This window comes from Falco cherrug, chromosome 2, assembly GCF_023634085.1.
Source record: "Falco cherrug isolate bFalChe1 chromosome 2, bFalChe1.pri, whole genome shotgun sequence".
Taxonomy (NCBI): Eukaryota; Metazoa; Chordata; class Aves; order Falconiformes; family Falconidae; genus Falco; species Falco cherrug.
This window is the reverse complement of record NC_073698.1, coordinates 26,311,558-26,334,006: the sequence shown is the minus strand read 5'-3', so window position 1 is coordinate 26,334,006 and position 22,449 is coordinate 26,311,558. Positions and strand designations below refer to the sequence as shown.

Genomic DNA, 22,449 nt, shown 5'->3' with positions numbered 1-22,449 from the left:
ATATTTCCATTTGTCTATCAAAAACTGCTCCTAAATAGTCTATTTCAGTAGAAAACCTGAGTGAAAAACAAACCTGAAACAAATTATATTTGTAAACGTTACAAAAGATATTTTCATCATCATCACGTTTGCTAGTTAAGCAGATACGCTTTTCTTTAAAATTAATCATTTTGATCAAATAATACACCAAGAAAATGCAACTTTTTAGGGCAATAAGGCCACATTTTGCTCTAGAAGTTCCTTTGGTTATTGTTTTGTTATCCTTCTGTTTAAACAGGATGATACATACAGATTGAAAGGTGCAGAACTACTTTTTACAGTAAAGTAGTTTGTTCATATACGTCTAAATCTTCAGTGTCCCCTGGATTTTAAGGACTGGTGATGTAAATTGTATTGTTGATGCTATTGTGAGAATTATAGACAAGTTTGGTTTTTTTTTTTATCTCCTCTTATATGATGATAGTGTACAAAATGATCCGTAAACAATTTTTTCTTACTCCTTTTTAGAGGGGTAACAGTGCCAGTTGATGTATCTGCGTTTTGAACAATGTTACCACTACCCTGAAGCACATACTATTAGAAAGGTAATTCTAAGTATATTGATGATTTTCTGTCTCCTTCCATTGACATTAGGAGAAAATGAGTTTGCACAATGCAATAGCTATTAAGATAAGTGACCCTAAAATAATTGCTTTTGTCTGTAGTTAATAATCCCATATAATAATTTCTAATATGAAGTGTTTACATAGCAGCAGCTACAGGTGATTAAAGCCAGGTCTACACGGGTTAGATTACCCTGCTCCATAACACCATGAAATTTCCTAAAATTGGCTCCTATCCACACACAAAGATCTCTGTCTCAATTAATACTTCATATACTGGAGTTCTCGTTTTTCAGGAATACTGAATACGTATTCAAAAGCAGAGGCCCTGTAGTGCCAAAGAAACAGAAGGAGAAATTAGGACTTGTATCTTAAGTGGGAGCATCTCCTGAATATTTTAATTTCATAAGGAAACTACTATCATTACCTACAACACCTTTGTAGAGAACTGCAATAGAAAGGTTAAGACTGGTGTGAATGGGAATATTTGGCTGCTGAGGCACAAGAAGAAAAGACATACTAGGAAAAACCATTTTCAACTGCCTAAGCTAATGGCACATAGATTATCAGGTCATCAAGACCACAGGCATGAGTGTATCTTTGCAAGATAATCAGACTTTGGAAGCAAACCCAATGAACAGTGATGACTCAGAGAGGTGGGGAAGTAGGGACAGACTATTGACAGCTCCATAAGGGTAAAAAAAGGCATAACTAAACCCTGAAAATAGTTGCCAACCTATGAGGAACCCAGGATATGTGAGAAAGACTTGACAGCTGGCATCCCATGCTCTCCATGTCATTACAGCAAATCCTGGACCTAGCATCTGGACACAAGGATGGGGGGAGTCTGCTGGACAGCCTCCTTAGACACACACCCATTATAATGTTTGCAAACATGAGACAGACCACGAGTCAGTGAGATCTGTTTTGTTTTGGGTAAAATAATTTTTCCCTCCTATAAGGTCTGGTATTGATATTTGCTAAATTGCTGACACAATTGCTGCAGAAGTATTTTCTATTTTCCTGCTACTTTTCTGAAGAAGATGTAGCTAAATTCAAAGTCTTCCTCCTTTTCTTCAGACAGCTCAGTGGTCTTTCAGAGTATCCAAAAGATCACTTAACTATCCATAGCAAAGACCACATCTGTCAACTTTACTTCTTAGACATAATAGAATCATGGAATAGTTTGGTTGGAAGGGACCTTTAAAGGTCATCTAGTCCAACCACCAAATGTACTGGCTTCCTGTAAAGGCAAAACCTCATTTTTTAGGAGTGTAGTCAAAGACTGAAAATCAGCTCCCATAGTAAGAAAGGACAACCCTACCCAGACCCCTCAAATACTAATGCTCTACATATGGTTGACATTCTTGTGTAGGTCTGAATCAGGACATTACAGCAGGTCAGGTGTTATTAAAATACAAATTATCAAGAAACAAGAGAAATCTCTCTACCATAAGAATAGGCAAAATCAGTGAGACGTTATCATCCCAGACTGAAAGAAAATGCGGCTTTCTGACATGTCACACATAGTGACCTTGTCAAAATGTCTCGTTCTTGCTGATAGAACAAAATACAGTGAGAGAATACAGAATAACATGCAGAAGAAGGAGATTGAAAAACTATACAAACACCACAACAGAGTGGTCAAAAATGTGCAAGGCAATCAAAGGAACAGCAGAACAAGAAAGGTGAAAGAGGATGACTTGGTGCTTTCAAGTAAAAAGCCCCTTCTTTTAATCAATCAAACTACTGCAATAGCACATATGGTGAAAATGGGCAAATCAGATTTATGAAAGAAGTGTAGCTATTTACCTGCATATAATATGAATGGAGGAAATAATTCAATGTGATAGGTGTCTTACATGTATCTGTAAGGCATTCAGGTATTTCCTTCATGGAGGAACAGAAATCTACAGACTAGAAGAAAAGGTTATAGACACTTCTATCGTTTCATATTAGGCCTAGTTTTCTATAGTGTATTTCAGACTTCCTAAACATCCCAAACTGGTCCACATTTTTCTGGTTCGTGTTATCATGGTCTCAAATGACCCCCAATGATTTAGTCAGGAAAAGCTTAATAGTAATTGGCTGTAGCAACTGATTTTATTTCTCTGTTCATTAGGTCGTTTACAAATCTAAGAAGAATTGTGACTACTAATCATTATTCTGTTACTCTACGCGTGTCCTTTTCAAATTGTAAACCTAAGCCTTAAGTCATTGTAATTCATATCATGCTTCAGATGAGTGTTGTTGGTTCAACCTGCATACCACTTGCGCATTGCTGGTTCATTAAATAACCTCAGCAAATGGCTACAGGATTCTTCTGGGGTTTAGAAATTTGCATGAAATAACTAGGTAGAAAATAACACCATCAACGTGTTGAACTGCATAAAGAGAAAAAGGAAATAAAAGACCCCCACCCCTTCTCAAATTTTCCTTAAAAATTTAGGTACCCAGTGCTGGTGACATACAAATCAGGTTTTGCAGCATTGTATTGTCTCACTCTTTCTCTGTGATCCACATTTTGTATATCTTCATTTTAAAATTTAAAGGCCTTGCAACCTAATCACTCTGGTCAATCAAGAGGTCAGAGATAAGCCTTCAATACTGAATGTCTTGTGTCACCTATCTAAGCGGCAGCAATTAAATCAGAATCACTTTATGCTGTTCTGAGATATGTGAAACCTCTTAAGGCTGAATTAACATTCTTGCTCCTCCTTTTCTCCCCCACAGCAGCAGAAAGCATAAGGATTTTCAAGAAGTGCTCTTCAAAAAGCAGTACAGATATCAGACAAATTTTTCACAGAAATACTCTGTCAAAAAACAACTTCTCCCAGATATTTCACAAGAAATCACAGTAGGAAATTAGGGACAATTTGCTATATTACATGCTACCTTGTTCCTACAGTTAGATTAAATTAATCTCTGGAAAGAAAGCTTAGTATTTTTTTAGTATTTCTGCCGTGAGTTATACATTTTCTCCATGCCTATATACATGACCAGTCCTTTATGAAACATGCATATTGCCCATAAAAATTATCCACTATTCTTTCTGATTTCAGCCCCAGATTATGATTTGAGTCTATAATAAGTGATCATTAGCATGTACTAACAGCACAATTTGAATTCTACTTTAGACAACATTCTATTAGACATTAAGGTAAGATTAACCTGAAATCAAGGAAGGAAGATGTAACTCAGAGTCAAGAGCCATGGAAAAAATGGATTAAAAAATTGTTAAGTATACTGAAGAGATAGGAAAGGCTCACAGAAGTATATAATCTTTGAACCTGTGCAAGTGAAAACTTAGTGCTGAATATCCAGTTAGTTGTTACGGATTCTTTCAATCATTTGATAGCATACATTCATCAAAACTTCCTAAGCTTAAAGTACATAAAATGATCCTACTCTACTAAACACAAATTGCTTGTTTCTAAATATAAGAAGGTGAATCATCTCAGGTGTGGTTTTAGGACAAGGACATGAAGATCATTGATCTTCTCTCTCAGATCAAGCTAGAGAGTATTTACCCCGAGTGAGATTCCCAGTCACTAGTACCTCCTTTGCATTCAGGATAAATTAGCTGAAGCACCTAAAATGATCTAAAATATTGACAACAAAAAAGGAAAAACTGTAAGAGATTAAAAAGCTAGCTATCAAGAAAGATGAATGGTCTTGGATGAACAGAGAAATTGGAAGTACTAGGAATTTAATAAATTTGAAGAATGTGAATAGAATATAAGTGAAAACATCATGTATTAAATGCCAGAAACATCATCGAATAAAGACAAAAAAATAAAGATGCAACCAGCATGAGGTATAGACTGGGATGGGCAAGGAACCTAACCCTGTATCTATGATGCAAAAAAATCCAAAAAGGCAAGAGCTAAAAAACAGCAGTTTTGTAAAAGTCAGCACAGCTTTAACGGTGGTTTTACAGAGCCTGTTTGAGTAAAAAATCAAGACAAAAATCTAGTGCAATTTTCGTCTATATACCCAGTGAATAATATTAAAGGGCAGAGAGATGCTGGTTTCTCCTGGTAAAACAGACATAAAACTTCAGTTGAGATACATCTACAGCTCCATGCATATGAATACAAAAAGATGCACATCATACAGGTTATAAGAAGAGTTTTGAAAGTGCTACCTGCATATAGATTGCTAAATGATGGACAAGGGGAACACAGTTACAGCTTTATGAAAAAAATTGAGGGTTAATATACCAAATTTTGGTCATCTTGAACCTATTTGTAAATTTAGGATGAATTTGTTCTAAACAAACAGGTGAGGTGGAGGTGCGCTTCCACGTTGTCACCCATTTTATTTAGTAAACGAGTGGCCAAGACAGTCTCTAGGAATACAGACAATGCAACTTCAGCTCCCTTCTCCATTTAACAGGATTTGAAATCATACCTCCCATTCTCTGGAGTGTATTTTAACTGCTATTTTAGAAAATATATTTTAGAGAGAGGAGCTCTCAAGTCTTTCCTTTGGACCACAGTCTCCACTGCACAAAGATACGGAAATTACTGAGAGTGAACTGAAACCCCTGATGGGTCACTTAATTACCAAACTGACCAGTTTTTTCATTCACATGTTCACAAACTACTGTGATACCCAAAGCAATGGGGAATGCAATGACTAAGTACAGACAGCACCTGTAACTGTCCCTTCTGATTAATGGGAAATATGCTCTGTTTTCTCCCATTATTTTTCATTATGAACTTCAAAAAGTAATATTTTCTGTTGAGAGAAAAATAAAACTTATTTATTCATATCTCCTTTTTATTAAGTTTTCAGGAAAATCAGCTCTATTTTTCAGCAATTATCTTTTGGAGAATCTAATAACTCTAACAGGAATATAACCTCTCATTTATCTGTTTTATTTAAATGACCGTGTAGATCAATATGTATCAATGATCTCCCAAAAGTGGGTAATAATACAACAGATAAATATTGAACCTCTCTATTTGAACCTTCAGTGTTTCTTCTCTCACAGTTCTTGTCTTTTCCCCATTCTGCTAGTATAGAAAAAGAAAAAAGAAAAAAGTTTATTCTAGTAAAACACACAGATCATCTGAATAGTCCTTCTAAATATAGCCCACATACATAAAACATATTAAACATACTTTTTTGAAGATCATCTCTCTCTGTACAAACTGGCAGGGCATGTATCAGCCTTGACTGGATTTCACAAGATGTCCACCTTTTCTAGCATCTAAATACTATTAAAACTGCCCCCAAGGACCTTCTATGGGGGACAAACCCCCCAGCCGTCCACCCCCCAAAAAAACCCCAACCAAGACTATAATACTTCAAAAGTGTATCCTCCAAAATATTTCAAAATATGCTTGTGAAGCCTTCACTGAGCAAGTAAACTATGCAAACCCATAGTATTCCAATTCATGAACTGCTAATGCATTAAAAGGAGTAAGGTAATTTAACAGCAGCAAACCCCCCTGATCGTCTCACTTCCAGGACTTCCAGATTTTCTTCTTAGGCAAGCATGCTTTCTATTGAAATAATTCTGCTAAGTACAAAAAGTATATGTAAATTACCTCATTTTGAAAAACTAATAAATGAGACACAAATCCATAAGCACTCTCAGTTTTGCTAATAACACCCCTCTAAAATCTCTCTACTGGAAATAAGTAGTATGGAACACACGTAAGCTTCAGAAAGCATTACCGGGTAGAATCACAAACAAATTCACAAATGTTAATGGTCTAATTTGCATCTAGTGGGACAAATGCCAAAAAAAAAAAACCAAACAAAAAAAACCAAACAGAAACAAGAAATCTCCAAACCCTAAAAATCAATAATGGGGACTGATTTTTGTCAGACAAAAGATGAGAAGGCAAAAAGGAATTATTGGTGAGTTATGCTCCATTAGTTGCAAATCTAGGTGAAACAACCCTTTGTGTTTGCTTCTAAAAATGTCATCCCAGATGCCATTTTCAAGGAATTCAGTCTGACGTTAAAAGACATGTCATAACTTTGAGGATCCAGGCTCCAGTGTCCCAGAAATCTGTTTATATAGCTCATAATGTAATTACAGCTACCTTAAGACAGATGAGGCAGAAGGCAGCAATATATTGAAAACTAATTGAAAAATGCAGTTGTCCAGAAGCACTTGTGGGGAAGAGGTCTCTGAAAAGCTGCTCAAAGCTTCAGAGTTTGAAGTGAAATTTTTGATGTTGTCACTCTCAATCTATTGAAGAGCTGACAGACAATCAAACCCGTCTGGCTGGCTGGCAGCTCATTTTGCTGGCAGGTGGCAAACAATTAGACACACCAATTTGTGCCTCCTGATGACATTAAAGCATGAAACTAAGTTGTATGCAGGGCCTAGTGATTTGTGTGAAAGCATTTCAAAAATAATACTCTTTGCCGTGGCAACTCATTTCAGACTGCCACCTCCCATTACGGCTTTGAGTGGTGAAGACGACAGACTTGAGTTCCGTGTGGTGCAAGGCCGCTTCTGTTCAATCCGTCATCAGCGCCCCCCGAGACCTCAATCCCCTCCTTTCATCAATATCACCTCATCATTTACATTCGATAGTACTTGAACTGCTGCATACATTAACTACACACAAGTCCTATTTGATAAAACATGTTGGACACATTTTCTGCTTTTATATTTCATTTATGAGTGCACAAATTCTATTGGAAGAACACACTGTGGCCTATTACACAATGACTCCTACGAACATATTAGCAATGTACGATTAGAAGATAACGCAGAGCAAAATACATCATATTAAATTATAAAATAGAATTTTGAACTTCAGATCTGTTTTCAGGACTTTGTTTTATATAGAGTTTACCTGCATGTAAGATTGTGATTATAGTTACAGAAATATCTTAAAATAACAAAGATACAGTTATTTTTTTACTAATTACTTATTATCTTAACTCTTCTTTTACAAGGCACTCAGCCATCCAAATGCAAAAATAAAATAAAAGTCTAGCCTCACAAGGACTAAGAATATTTTTTGATTAATGTTAACATTTATCTGACCTTGATTTACTTATAAATATGGAATCACTGTGCACATTTTATAAAAACTGAAAGAAACAAAACCTGACGAAACAATACACTCCATTACTCATGACACTCCCTAAAGAGAATAAACATGACCAATAGCCACATTGCTCAGTGAAGTACCAGAACTGCATAAACTGTAGCAACAGAAGACCCTACAGTAATATGGTTCAGAAGCACAGTGTCAGCTTTTAAAAAATATGCAGTGTATATTACTTGTTATTTTATATCAGTAAGTACAATTATATTTACATGAGCAAGTATAGAAGAACAATCACACTGTATTTTTTTTTCATTTTTCAATGATAATTGGGATACTATAGGCCATACAAAATGTTCATAAACCACCACAAGCTAAAGTTCATGTTGTTTTCTCAATTAATATTTTAATTAATTCTAATATTATTTCAATATAGTATTCAATTCCCATCTCGTTCCCGCCTCCCCTTTGTTTCAGCACCCCAGGAAAAGTTATAGGGTCAGGATCTCAATCTGCTCCTCCTTCATAAATTGAAAAAGAAAAGCAACACCACAACCACCCATCTTTTACCTCCACAGAGGTCAAGCAAGTACTTTGAAAATATGAGCAAACTGCACAGAGAAGTAATTTCATGAACAGTGCTCATCATTCAGTAATGTAGCCATGAGTTACAACAAGCCAGTTGAGGTCCTGTGGGCCAAGTATTTTCATCAAGATGCCCACAATAACATCCATTTAGTTGGAGGAAATAATTTAACATTTCCTAATCTGCTGAGACGTGCCTGAACCTGTCAATTTTCCCTTCATAGTTGAGGGTTACATTGAAAAACATTATTTACCTCACGCAGTAAAATCAGACAGCAGGATCATCTATTTAATAGAAACAAAATATTCCAACGAAATTGTTGTAAATGGGTCTTCTTTTGCCTAAACTTCAACCATTACCACTTTTTTTTTCTTTTTTCTTTTTTTTTTTTTTTTTTTTTCCTGAAGAAGTAAACAATGCCAAGAGCTGACATGGTACAACATATGCTACCAAGGTCCAAACACAGCTGTACACTTTGTACAGCAAATCCTGGAATTACAACTTGGACAGCAGGGTAACAGGACCAGGAAAAAACAAAACACTTAAACCCCTTAGCTCCTAAGCAAACTTATTAAGAATGAAATAGCTATGAAAATCCACGGGGTCTAGACATCTCTCAAATAGCACCTCTCAAATAATTAAATAATTTTGTGTTAGCATCTATTAATAATGATGTTCAAAATGTACAAGCAGTCACACTGTTGCAGGAAGAATATAATGGAGGTGGTCCCACTAAATACAGGTTATGGCCAACCTACTGCCGATCTTCAGAGTTTTTCATGTTTTCTTCTAAATTTAGAAATGCAGAATAAAACTCAGCTCTTCAACCAAATTGATGTTAGGTTCCCTCTAATGATAACAAAGATATCTCATGAAGTGATAGGCTCCATTTTAATTTAGGTGTCTAGCATTTTGTGAATTAACAGCAACCCTCTGAATGAAATATTTTTCTTAATTGAGCCAGGTAGAAATTTAGCTGGATACGTTCAACTAAAGTAAAGTAATCTTTTGGTGGTTGCAGTTAGGTATTATTAATTCTTATTAATTATTTATTATGTAGCACAAATTTTTGTACTCCTTATTGTACAAGAATACCTTCTAGAATACGATGGTTCCTCACAGAGGATAAGGAAAAATTCCTAACTGTATAGGAAAAAAAAAATATTTTTCAATTCACATTGAAATCACTCTAAAATCAAAACATGCAGATTGATGAAAAAAAAAAAAACCCTTAATGAAACTGTTCCTAAATGAGCTTTCTCTGGCATGGCCTTAAGACCTGTAATATTATTTGAAAGGGATATATTAATTGCTTCTAAAGTACATTTCACTTTTCCTATCTTGATCAGATTTTCTTTGTTACAATAGATATTACCTGATTGTTTATTGAATTATTTTGGAAAAGCAGCCTCAGTACTAAGGTATATATACAGACAAGAAGGCAGCAGGTTTTTTTTGGAATTCATAATGAAAAATTGCTTCTTCACTTTTATTTCAAAATTCTCATGTATCTTCTTGCATTTTACATTACACTGAAAGATGCATATTGTTTTAAAGACTTTTTTAATGAAGACATTTCTGTAATTTTTTCAGGTTTTCTGTAAAAGTCTGTGATTTTTCTTATAGATCGCAACATAGTTGTTTTCTTGCTTTATTTTTCATTTCCTCATACCTGTATGATGAACTAATACATTTCTACAACTTTGCTTAAAATTTTGAGACATATTTTACAATTTCTTTGAGTTAAGTCTTGATTCCATTTTTCACTTTTAAAAAACATTCTTATGAAGAAACTGCAGGGGTCTTTGTCATACTGGAAAATGTAACCGGATCAACACTTATAAAAGTTAGCTATTTGCACAGGTTAAGATTGAACCCACGATGAATCAGGTTACCCTTCTTCTGGAAGGATGTGAACTGCACATCTTACCACAACTTCTATGTTCAGGATAACTGAGATGGACTGGACATTTAAAGAAAAGCAGATTCATTAGAAGGTGGGAAGATACCCCCTAAAAAGAGAAACAAAGGACTCTTCGTAGAAACGTTCAGCAGTTTATTTTTAAACACTAACTTTTGAGCACATTTGCTGTTTAAAGACCTAAAATGAAACTGGCTTCCACCATGACCATGCAAACAATTTGCCATGGTTGAAGCATTTCAGTACCAGAAAACAGTGCAATGATGGATCCAATTAAGATTTAAGCCTTAGAAAGAATATTTGACAGACTTTCTGCACAGTCTGTTCTGTATCAGCAGATACTACCCCTCCTGCTCCTCACTAAAATGCTGTTTTAAAAGAAAAACGTTTTTATTGCAAAAATATTTCTTTACAACAGGCTTGCTTTCCAAGTACCTCGTGGAGTTTTATTTACTGCTGACAGAGAAAAACAACGTGAATTACTTCTGTCTGTACTATACGGCCTGTTTTGGTAACACAGAAACGGAGAAGTAACACAGCTGTTTTTTAACATAGTCTAATACAAACCAACAGAGAATAACCATGTTTAAAAAAAATAAAAGTCCTTCAAATTTCTGATTTACATAAATATAAAATGAAACCGGTCATATACCTGTCAAATGAGTGAAACTGCATGGGGAGAATAGCTTGCGCTTCTCTCTTCAGTGCAGGATCTGGGTAAGGGATCGGATCCGGACCACATTCTGCTATTTCAACAGGGGCTGCCACAAGACTTTTCAGTATTTCCTTGACATTGATGCCTTTACTTTGGCTGATACTGGATATTGATGATGCAGGTTTCAGGATTTCACTGGGGCTTTCTGTTAAGCTCTCCTGAGATTTCTTCACTTCAGAAGACAAAGTAGACAACAGCTCGCTCATAGCATCAGGGCCTGTGCTGGTCTCCAAGTCTGTCCCATTCAAAATGTTAGGCATCTGTTCATCTCCAATTCCAGAATCTGTATGAGGGATAGAGCTTTCCAGCTGAATATCTTCAACAGGTGTCGGTGTTTCTTTATCTTTGATATTTTCTGGAAATACAGTTGGTGTCTCTGCAGTGAAATAGAGATTATGAACAATATTTATAACTTTGATTTCTTTCCTAAAAATATGACCACAAGGTTTTACAAGACAGAAATGTGTTAGAAAGTCCACAATTCTTAGCAGTTTAAAGCTCAAAAACTCATTCTACATACAAAACACTTTGCTTTCAACAGCTGTTTGGCATATATAAAAGCTTGGAAGAGGAAGCCCAAAGCTGCATTATGCAAGCTCAGTGACATTTAGAAATTACAGCCCACTACTCACACAGTAATTAAATAGCAAAATACTGCCAGCAAAAAATAACACTAAAAATTATAACCTATTGACTGCATATCTGTATGATCTGTGAGACTACTGGAAGAGAAAAATGCAATCATTTATACTTTAGGATTACTATAAAATTGAGTCTTTTTATTGCTGTCAGCAAATATTAAGCTTACATTCAAAGGAAAACTGCTAGACCTTTTGGTTGCTTTGTCTTTTGTTTTATACACATTTTTACACACCTATCATTACATTGCATACAAATTTATTTATACATGAATAAAAAAGGATGTTATTGTTGATTTTAGATTGCATTTAGATAACTCCCCTTTCCCCACAAAAGGTAAAATCCTGTAATTCTTTCAGGCAAATGTTAAGAACAAAATAAACACAGCTTTATAGAGACAGGGAAGTGGAATCTGTTCAGTTTGGAACACTTCCAGATTGATATGGACTCTATAACATGTTGTAATTGAAAAACACACCTTTATTAATTACTTCGGTGAAACAGACATAACAACTTCATTAAATTAAGAGTAATTTGCTATGCTTAAAGGAAAGTTTGCTAGAGTTATGAATAACTTCCATATTCATCTTTTTGGTTACATTTTTTTAGAGCAACAGACTGTGGCTACATTTAATGACAAAAAGTTGCACTCAAACTGATTTTTTAATTTATTTTTAAACTACTTTATTTTCATTAGAGCACTTGTCTTGAATATAAAATTTAGCTGGCCTATGTATGAAATAGGAACTTTTTTTTTTTTTAATGGTTCTGATATAGCAGTTTAGATATTATGGAAATTACATGTGGATATTACAACATACTCAGATGAAGGTCTGCCCTTCTGACTATTCCAAGCAAAATGTGCTTCAGCAATGTAACTTTAATAACAATCAATAACTTATTATCGATTGTTTGATACAGTCACGTGTAAAATATCTACATTTTTACCACTTAGAATCATAGAATCATTTAGTTTGAAAAAGACTTTGAGGTCATCAAGTCCAACCATTAACCCAGCACTGCCAAGCCCACCACTAAACCATGTCCCTAAGCACTACATCTATGCATTTTTTAAACACCTCCAGGAATGATTCCACCACCTCCCTGGGCAGCCTGTTCCAGTGCTTGACCACCCTTTCAGTGAAGGCATTTTTCCTAACATCCAATCTAAACCTCCTCTGGTGCAACTTGAGGTCGTTTCCTCTTGTCCTATCACTTGTTATCTGGGAGAAGAGACTGACCCCACCTGCCTACACCCTCCTGTCAGGCAGCTGTAGAGAGCGATAAGGTCTCCCCTGAGCCTCCTTTTCTCCAGGCTCAACAACCCCAGTTCCCTCAGCTGCTCCTTATCAGACTTGTGCTCCAGACCCTTCCTCAGCCCCGTTGCCCTTCCGTGGACATGGTCCAGCACCTTGATGTCCCTCCTGCAGCGAGGGGCCCAACACTGAACACAGGGTTCGAGGTGCGGCCTCACCAGTGCCCAGTACGGGGGGTGGTCACTGCCCTGGTCTTGCTGGCCACGCTGTTTCTGATACAAGCCAGGATGCTGTTGGCCTTCTTGGCCACCTGGGCACACTGCTGGCTCATGTCCAGCTGGCTGTCAGCCAGCACCCCCAGGACCTTTTCCATCAGGCAGCTTTCCAGCCTCTCTGCCCCAAGCCTGCAGCCTTGCGTGGGGCTGTTGTCATCCAAATGCAGGACCCAGCACTTTTTCTAGAACCTCATACAGTTGGCCTTAGCCCATCGGTCCAGTCTCTCCAGATCTCTCTGTAGAGCCTCCTGCACTCAAGCAGATCAACAGTCCCCTGCAACTTGGTGTTGTCTGCAAACTGACTGAGGATGCACTCGATCCTGTTGTCCAGATCATTGATAAAGAGATTAAACAGAACGGGCCCCAGTAGTGAGCCCTGGGGAACACCACTTGTGACTGGCCACCAGCTGGATGTAACTCCATTCACCACCACTCACTGGGCCTGGCCATCCAGCCAGGATTTTACCCAGTGAAGTGCATACCCATCCAAACCATAAGCAGCCAGTTTCTCCAGGAGAATGCTGTGGGAAACGGTGTCAAAGGCTTTACTAAGGTCCAGGTAAGGAACATCCACAGCCTTTCCCCTCATCCACGGGACAGGGGTCACCTTGTCACAGAAGGAGATCAGGTTTGTTAAGCAGGACCTGCCTTTCATAATTCCATGCTGGCTGGGCCTGATGCCCCAGTTGTCCTGCACATGCCGTGTGATGGCGCTGAGGATGACCTGCTCCATAGCCTTCCCTAGCACCGGGACCAGGCTGACAGGCCTGTAGTTCCCTGGATCCTCCTTTCGGGCCTTCTTGCAGATCAGTGTCACACTGGCTAACCTCCAGTCTTCTGGGACCTCTCCAGTTTGCCAGGAATGCTCATAAATTATGGAGAGTGGCTTGGTGAGCTCCTCCACCAGCTTCCTCACTGCCCTTGGGTAGATCCCATCTGGACCCATAGACTTGTGAATGTCTAACTGGAGCAGCAGGCCACCAACCATTTCCTCTGGACTGTGGGGACTTCATTCTGCTCCTCCTTATCCCTGTCTTCTAGCTCAAGGGGCTCGGTACCCAGAGGGAAGCTGGTTTTACTGTTAAAGACTGAGGCAATACAGCATTAAGTATTTATCATAAGTCTTTTCTCCATCCTTCCTGGCAATCTTCCCCGCTGCATCCGGTAAAGACTGAAGATTTTCCTTGGCCCTCCTTTTGTTACCGATGTATTTGTAAAAACATTTTTTGTTATCTTTTAGAGCAGTAGCCAGCCTGAGTTCTAGCTGGGCTTTCACTTCTCTAATCTTTGCCCTGCATAACCTTGTGACATCCTTATAGCCTTCCAGAGCTGCCTGCCCATTCTTTTACAGGTGGCAAACTCTCCTTTTTTACCTTGTGTTGCAGCCAAACCTCTGTTCAGCCAAGCCATGCACATAAGTATGTGTGTATGCATGTGCATATAAAAAAATCCATATGAAATTATTTACATGTTTGAACTAATGGTAGTGTAAACCTCATCATGTGTACAGGGATTAACAAGCAGATACAGATAGAACAGAAGAGACTTTTAAAAATACAAAGCAGAACAACCCATTATAAAGAGTATTGCTTTCTTCTTTTAAGAGCCATAAACACTGAAGCCACTTCCTTCTTCCTTTTCTCCTAAGTGCCTTAAACACATCTTATCAAATAGATATGAGTCCTGCTTTGTGAAGCAGGAAGTCGAAACTGGATTTATGAGCTGCATAAAATACATTTAGCATCTGCTGGGCCAGGAAGTAAAAAAAATCCATATCTACTTAATACTGCCTATATTTGGCACAGAAGGACATCTGATCCACAGAATGACCTTAATAAATTTTCTACCTGTCTTTTTAAACTTCACCCATACAAAGACAACGCTTCTCAACTGAAGGAAGGAGTAGGACTGGACTGCCAGTCAAGTAGGTTGTTGCCCTTGTAATGTATGGTAAGTAAAATAGCGTAAGGCTCCTTTATTAGGTCAATGAAAAGAGGACACTGAAAAAAGAAGATGGTCCGCTACATGGTGAAGTTAGAGTACACTTAACTTCAATTTTCATTAAAGTGAATAATGCTGAACAGAAAACGAGACAAGAAAGTTGATAGAAATGTGGTTGTGGAAATTCACATACCCTAACTCAACCAGAAAAAAGATTTGAAGACATTAAAATCATGGGAATGAACTGAGTCCAAGCCAATTTTGAAAGATACAGTCTATGAAATTACTGGTCTAGTAGCAAATAGTTTTGACAAACAGGTAAGTGGAGATAGCACCACAGGACTGGAGAAGACCACACATGGTTTCTTTTTTTAAGAAAGGGGTAAAAATGATCTGGACAACTGCAAACCTTCAACAGTAAGCAAGATTCCAGGATTTATTCTGGAGTGAAGAACAGTAATGCAACAGAAGGAGACATTACAAATTGCTTTGTTAAAAGAGCTTTTAAAATATTTATTGCTTAAAGAAAATAAGGGCCAATGTAGTAAATTCAGTTAAGCTGGGGCTGTCACAACAGATAGTAATTTAGTCAGGAGAACCTGGAAATTAATAGACTGTGGGAAAAGAAACTGGGTAAGAAGAAGCCATCAAATAGCTTCAAAAGAAAAAAAACCAAACCACCAGACTGAGAGCAACTACCATGGGAGTTATATTGTTTAAAAATTTAATAAAGATTTCAGGTGAAAAAGTAAAACCACTCTGGTGAAATTTGCTGATGACAGAGTTACAAGGTACAATTAATGGCCACAGAGGGATGATTATAAGAAGGAATTATGACAGAACTGCAAATTACATTTAATAGTGAAAAGCTATGCATCCAGTGACTAAGACAGAGATTCCCATTGTAACTGAAATTCACCAACCGGAAATGACTGAAGAGAAGGACCTGGATACACCAGTCACTGGGTAACTATACAGTTACTAATACAACACTGCCATGGAAAAGGCAAATGTGATTCCAAACTTTTCTGAAGAAATAGTTCCTGCAACAGTTAAGTATTAATGGCATTAGAGAAGGCTTTGGTACGGTTTGTTATGGAATACTGCGTACACTGTTGTATTTGAGACAGATGGAAATGCCACTGCGGAGATCCACAGTGATCTACTGTTGCAGAAAAGAAGAGTTTGGCTAATATAGTCTGGCCAAACTTAACACTGAGATGGTATACAACAACTGTCATACACGTATTTTCTGGACACAAACTCCAAAAAAAAAAAGGATTTAAGCTAAATGGAAGAGTTGACATGAGAAATACTGAGTGCAAACTCAGCAGGAATAAATTCAGTTTGGGAAATAACAGCCATCAATACGGAATTAAGATTCTGGAATACCTGTCCACTCAGAGTAGCAAGTTCAAAAAACAGAACTAATTTCAAGATGCTACAAATAGGATTGTACTTAATTACTCAGCAGGTACCTTGTAATCCTTTGTTCCCAAATGAGAATAAAATGCCTAGAGGTTTTGAAGCTAAAAATGGAAGGAAAATTAAATTTGTGGATATGGGATTTAGATATGACATACTATACAATACATAACACTATTTAAAATTATTTAGGAATAAAATATCAAGAGAAGTTAATCTAATACAGGCAAGTGTATGGACACTTGATTTCCACAGAAACCACACTTGTATCTTCACTTTTCTTACTGTCTTGAGTATTTAATATGAATATGCTGTACTAAGTCAATTAAGCTTAGTCTGATTTATCACTTCGAATAAAAGTCTTTAAAAACTGCCTGCATACAATGCATTAACTCTCATTTTTAAAAACATCAAGCAAGCTAATTGAATAAGGGTTTAAAAGGTCCAATTTACTTTTTGTAAATCAAAGGAAAATAAACTCAGACCAAACTGCTTAATAACTGCCTCTCAAATAAGAATACTAGCAAATTAGTATTTGTGAAATTCAGATAAATACGTCTTGAAAAGACATAATATAAGACCGTTTGGATGAGCATTATTAATAGTACTATTCTAGGTAAATTATAAACTCCTTAGCATGGGTCAAAAAACCCAACCAATTTTAGTGACAACACTGCACATCCACAAGTTTTATTCTATGTTCATTTATACCATGTCATGGCACTTCTGTTGCCTTCAGAATTCAGGAATAAAGAATACTGCTTCGTAAAGTTATTTAGAAAAATCTTAAACTGATAACACGTACACTTTTATAAAGATCCTAAATACTCCAAGAAACTTAGCAAAATGATAAACATGAACAGAAGCAAAAATATAAGTGATTGCATCTGTCTATGTTATAACAATGTGACAGTAAGCCTGTAAATTTTAAGCAAACCTCATCAGTTTTCTGCAGCACAAGGCCATGTCAGTAGACAAAGCAGAAACATTACTAGATCTAGCGATCTTAACTCTGTCAGAAATAGGCAGTTGGAAGCCAGATGTCTCCTTCTTAGTGTTTTTCATTGTAACTAATGAGTTCATCTACTACATTATGGGAAAAATATGGGCTTAAGTTAACTAAATGACATATTGTATATCTGGTGACCTCATCCGTCACGCTCCTTCCTTAAAATATCTTGTTTGCTTGTGATTTATGAAGTGTATTGTAATTGTTTTAACCTACTGAGTTACCTAAATAGCTCTTGCACTGCTTCCATATGCCTAAAAAATACACCGCCCTCCATGTCTATTAACTTAATAATGAGACATTTCATATTTGCAGTAAATACATACAATTTTGCCATTATAAAAAATGACAACACAAAATACTCTGCTTTTAATCTTTATTTACCTCAAAGAAATGGAAAAATTATGTGTATATTCCTATGGTCTTTTTCATTTCACCAAACCTCCCTACTAGATAAAAATCATCTGAAAATTTTCAGAAGTAAAAAAGTATGAAAATTACTATTTTTACCTGCTTACAATATGGGTGAAAATTTATTTGAATCCCAAATCACTGTCAAATTTCTGCTGCAAACAATATAGCCATATTTGGCAACAGAAGGTTTGGGGTAATCTTGATACAGGAGCTGCTGTCACCTTTCAGACTGCATGTGTAACTGGAAAATTTGTAAGTTGTTTTCTGTATAGCTGTCTTAAGGCATTGATAATAACCGTACTAGCTGCCTTTTATAAACCCATTTGTAGTATTCTACAAACCTTCAGGGACAGTACAGTACAAGCTGAAAATGCTTTCAATCCAACCAGGCAGTGATATTATACCTTCTGCCATATGCGGCAGAGTCAACTAAGCAATTCCTAAGCTGTAGCCTATGAAAAGGGAGTGAAAAAATTATTCCTAGGAATATTAATCTACTAGTTTTCATAAAAGAGAAGCAGTGCAATTAATCTGAGATGAGAAACTAAGTATGGGGACAGAATCAAGGAGTAATAAGGATCTGATTTAAAAGCACACTGAAAGCAGTAACCAAGAATGGAGTTGCAATGGAAATGTCCTCAAAGGCTGAGGCACAACATTGAGAAGAAACACCCTAAAATAAACATTAAGATGCCAAGCTGCTCTGTATCTACCCAAGACCTTTTCTCCTGTTGGCATTTCTGTTTCTGTGTGAAAGTTAAAAAGGGACCAGAGTAAAAATCCCTTGAATAGTGATCCTGGTCATAGCCCAACCACATAAGGTACTCATTTTGGCAGCATGGCCAGTAATACTCTTCATGTAATAAATATGCATTAATAGGCAATTTCAGCTGTGCCCCACTAAAGGAGGTATGGAAGACTCTGGGGTGGGTTGGCAATTGGAAAGGCACGAATCTTGAGACAGGAGGTTTAAGAAAGAAGGCTGGGAATTTCCCCTTAACCAGAGTGGATTTGTGAGGAGAAAGGATGTAGCTCTGGACCAGGAAAAATGGAGTGGCTCTGGAATGGGAGAGAAATGGAGGTATGAAAGACTTGGGGGTGGGGAAATCAAGCCTGGGAAGTGACCAAAGAGGACAGAGTTATCATCAGCCCTTTTTCACAGCTGGACACCTGTAAGTGTATGTCTTCTCTTCCTGCCCACTGGAAATTGCTTCTATTTGCTCAAATACTCCAAGGTCTTCTGATTTGTTTCCTTCCCCGCAGTCACTCCTGTACTCAGGCAGGCACACAGGGCAGCTCATTCTACCTTGACTAAAGAAAGAGTATTAAAAGAGCCACTTATGACAGACATAACTCTTGATCAGTTTAGGCAATGTCTTTAATCAATGTCTTAATTATTCCTTACTAATCAAACCTCTTTCACTCAGTGCTTGATAGATAAGACATCTGTACATCAGTCTGATTGATTACCTGGTTGCCAAACAAAATGTCAGCAGTCCTAATACAAAGCATTACTGAGGCATTAACTAAAAAAGACTTACAATAAAATAAATTTAAGAAAATGAAAAGTTGTATTAAAGAAATGTCAACTTTAGGGTATAAAACCAGCTGGTTACATTTAAAACAAAAACCAAATACAAATTAGGAAAAATACGGTAATATTTTCTCTAGGTGAATTTCCTATTTTTTTTTAGTATTTTCTCTTTCTTTTTTTATTTTTGTCCTGTGCAAACTCAAAAACACATAATGAAAAAATAGATTTGTTGGTAGTTATCTATAATAATATCTGTATTTCTGATCTGTGCTGAGAAGACTTATGGTTTTTGTGATTAGACATTCTCTGCAAAAGAAATAAAACTCTGTCACCTAGGTTACAGCACCCAGCAACAAAAGTTAAGGGTGAAGCATAGAATGTGTTAGATACATATGATGCAACTTACACTAAAAATGTTTTCTATTAAGCACTACTTTGAAAAATCAAAGACGTTTAAAACATCTGTAAATTGCACACACAAATGAAAGGAAGTAGTGATGTTACTTCAAAAAAATAATCCCTATTACCACTGCTGCATGTGTAAATAACAACTGATCAATACTATAATGAGATATATGTGCAAACCTTTCTTCTGATGCCTTAAGTAGTTGGTGAAGGGTAATGTTAGTTCAAGATGTATTTATTACTATCTCATGATCCTCAAATGCATGCCCTCTCAGAGGTAGTTGGAATAAGCAGCATGTATTTCACCAGGAAAGCAGTATGATAATTTTGAGTAGCAGGTAGAAATTCAACAGAATTTTAATTTCATGATTCTCGTGATCATCCATGTCCCCTATAACATCTCCCTCAGTTTCTTGAGAACATATGTACAACCAGATGTTGAAGATGATGGAGTCATGAATTTTGTCAGGACTTAGTGGAGGCAAAGGATATTTTGACAGGCAATGGAAATTAGTCCTTTAGTCCACTTTGTGTAGTTAGACTGCTACCCTTATGAAAAATACTTGGTTTCAAAACAGGCTGGAAATCTCTGTACTACTACATATAGGAATACAAACAACAGTATCACAATATACAATACCCAGAGTACTGTATACCTATGAGATTAGAGAAACTTGATGCTTTACTTGTCTTCAAAGAAAAAGTGGTTTCTGCAACTTTTTAATACAGTTTCTTGTGTCAAGAAAAAAACAACCAGTAGCTTCCAGTCAATCCACAGCACATACCTTTAAGAAATCTGTTAATTTACAGCGCTTTTGGAAAGATACAGAGAGTGTAATCAAGGGACTTGAAAAGCCAATCCATTTTTGATAAAATGTTGTGATAAGTTATATACTGGTTTTCTTCGGATGTTATAAGGTGAATTGCAATGCTTTCATTTCTGAAACACTCCTGAATAATGCTAAGTGAAAACATCAATTTTCAAGTGAAAATATCTTTCCACTACTTGGTTAACATTAATTTCTTCTCAGTAACTAACAGGCTACCAGCTGAAGTGTAAAAAAAAAATATTATTCACATTTTTCCGCAGCTGGACATGTGGAAGCACTATTGAAAGAAACAGTAGTCCAATAAACCTTCAGGATAAGCAAGGACAGCTTCAACAATGACCAGAATTGAGAAAACTCATCTGAAATGATCCTGAGCACCATAGCTAAAACTACTTCAAATTTGTAGATGCAGTTGGAAGAAGTTGCATGATAAGGCAGATTAGCTGCTATTAACAGAAGATACCATGCTCCTCTATTTCTCCTGTGTTTTATTCCAACGACAAGACATTTCTGCTCTCAAAATATGCAGTGATTACTCTCTACCTGGCAAAAGAAAGGGCTACTCTCAATTTTTTCAGTCTCAACTTCCACACTTTCCAGACATAACAGAGATATTTTCATACCCATTTTGGGAAAACATCCCAATCTTACCAAAGAAATTGACTGAGAACAAAACATTATTTTCTAAGCTATTCCAATTGCTGCCATTCCAGAAATACAAATTGAAGCATTTTATGCTCTGTAACAAGAGCAATTCTTCCTGACTAGAAGTGAAGACCACTAATGATGCCTTGACTAACACAAGTTTATTTTAAAATGGTTGTGGGAACTGGCAAGTTGCACTGCTCAGATGCGTTTTCAGAATGTACTGTTAAGTCAGAAGCCTTTTAAGAGACTGGATAACCCTCCTACAAAGGCCTGAACCTCCTCTGATGTTAAGATTAATTTAATGGATTTGCTCGAAAAATGAAACAGAAGCAGCTTGTCTGTCTTCCATAAGAAGCAGCTTTGCTTACTGGGACTATCTTCATCCTCCTGAATTTGAAAGGAAGCTTTTCATAGGATTTGAAATCATTCCCCATCACAAGGAGTAGAGATCAAGCTTTAGCACTGCTTCCCTACTAAATACAACACAGCTAGGATTTCGCACACATAATCTTTGTGGAAGATGCTGCTAAAGATGAAGGTCAAAGATTTTTATAAAAGGGTTCGCTAGCACACCAGGCTGCAAGGAACCATCACCTTCGAGGAACTCAAATGCTCAGCAGGCAAAAAAGGAGACTGGAATACTTATAAGACAAAAAAAACCCAAAAACAAACAACCCCAAAAAACCCCCATAAACCAACCCCAAACAGAACTGAGAATACCCTCAACCATACCATGAAACAAATCAGTATTCCTAAATACTTTACAATGAAGAAAGGTGCAGATTAGTTGCATTGCACACTGTTACATAGGTAGACAAGAAATAAGGGATATTGGAGGGACAATGAGATGCACTGATGAGATTTATTAGATGCCAGGTGTGAAGGGAACAAGCCTGCCAATCATTAGGTTGAAGACATTGTGTAATTGTGTACATGGACATACAGTTCCTACTTTAAACCATAGATATGTAGTACTCATAAAGAATATGTAACTATGAACTTGTAAGTAGCAAATTATAGCTATCTACGGGATGGGGATATTACTAAGGCACATAATGTCATTAGACTGGATTAAGTGCCTGAGATCAAAGAATTTCATGGCAGCTTTTGTCATAAAGCACGCCTTGTGTCTGGAGTTCAGTTAAACCTAGTCAAAGAAGCCAGGACTAATCTGACCAAGGCACAGGTCTACAATGGCATCTGTAGTGACTAGTGCCCATTTTA

The 22,449-nt window shown here is 36.8% G+C and overlaps 1 protein-coding gene across 3 annotated transcripts in view; it reads right to left on the bottom strand.

Annotated features, from left to right (window-relative positions):
- The window catches only part of NBEA (neurobeachin), a 510,084-nt gene that overhangs the window by 289,538 nt on the left and 198,097 nt on the right, over window positions 1-22,449 (bottom strand). For all 3 annotated transcript variants that reach the window (XM_055702674.1, XM_055702673.1, XM_027815633.2), the window contains exon 31: window positions 10,787-11,225. In XM_055702674.1, coding sequence (XP_055558649.1) covers window positions 10,787-11,225 — 439 coding nt within the window. The remainder of the gene's footprint in view (window positions 1-10,786; window positions 11,226-22,449) is intronic.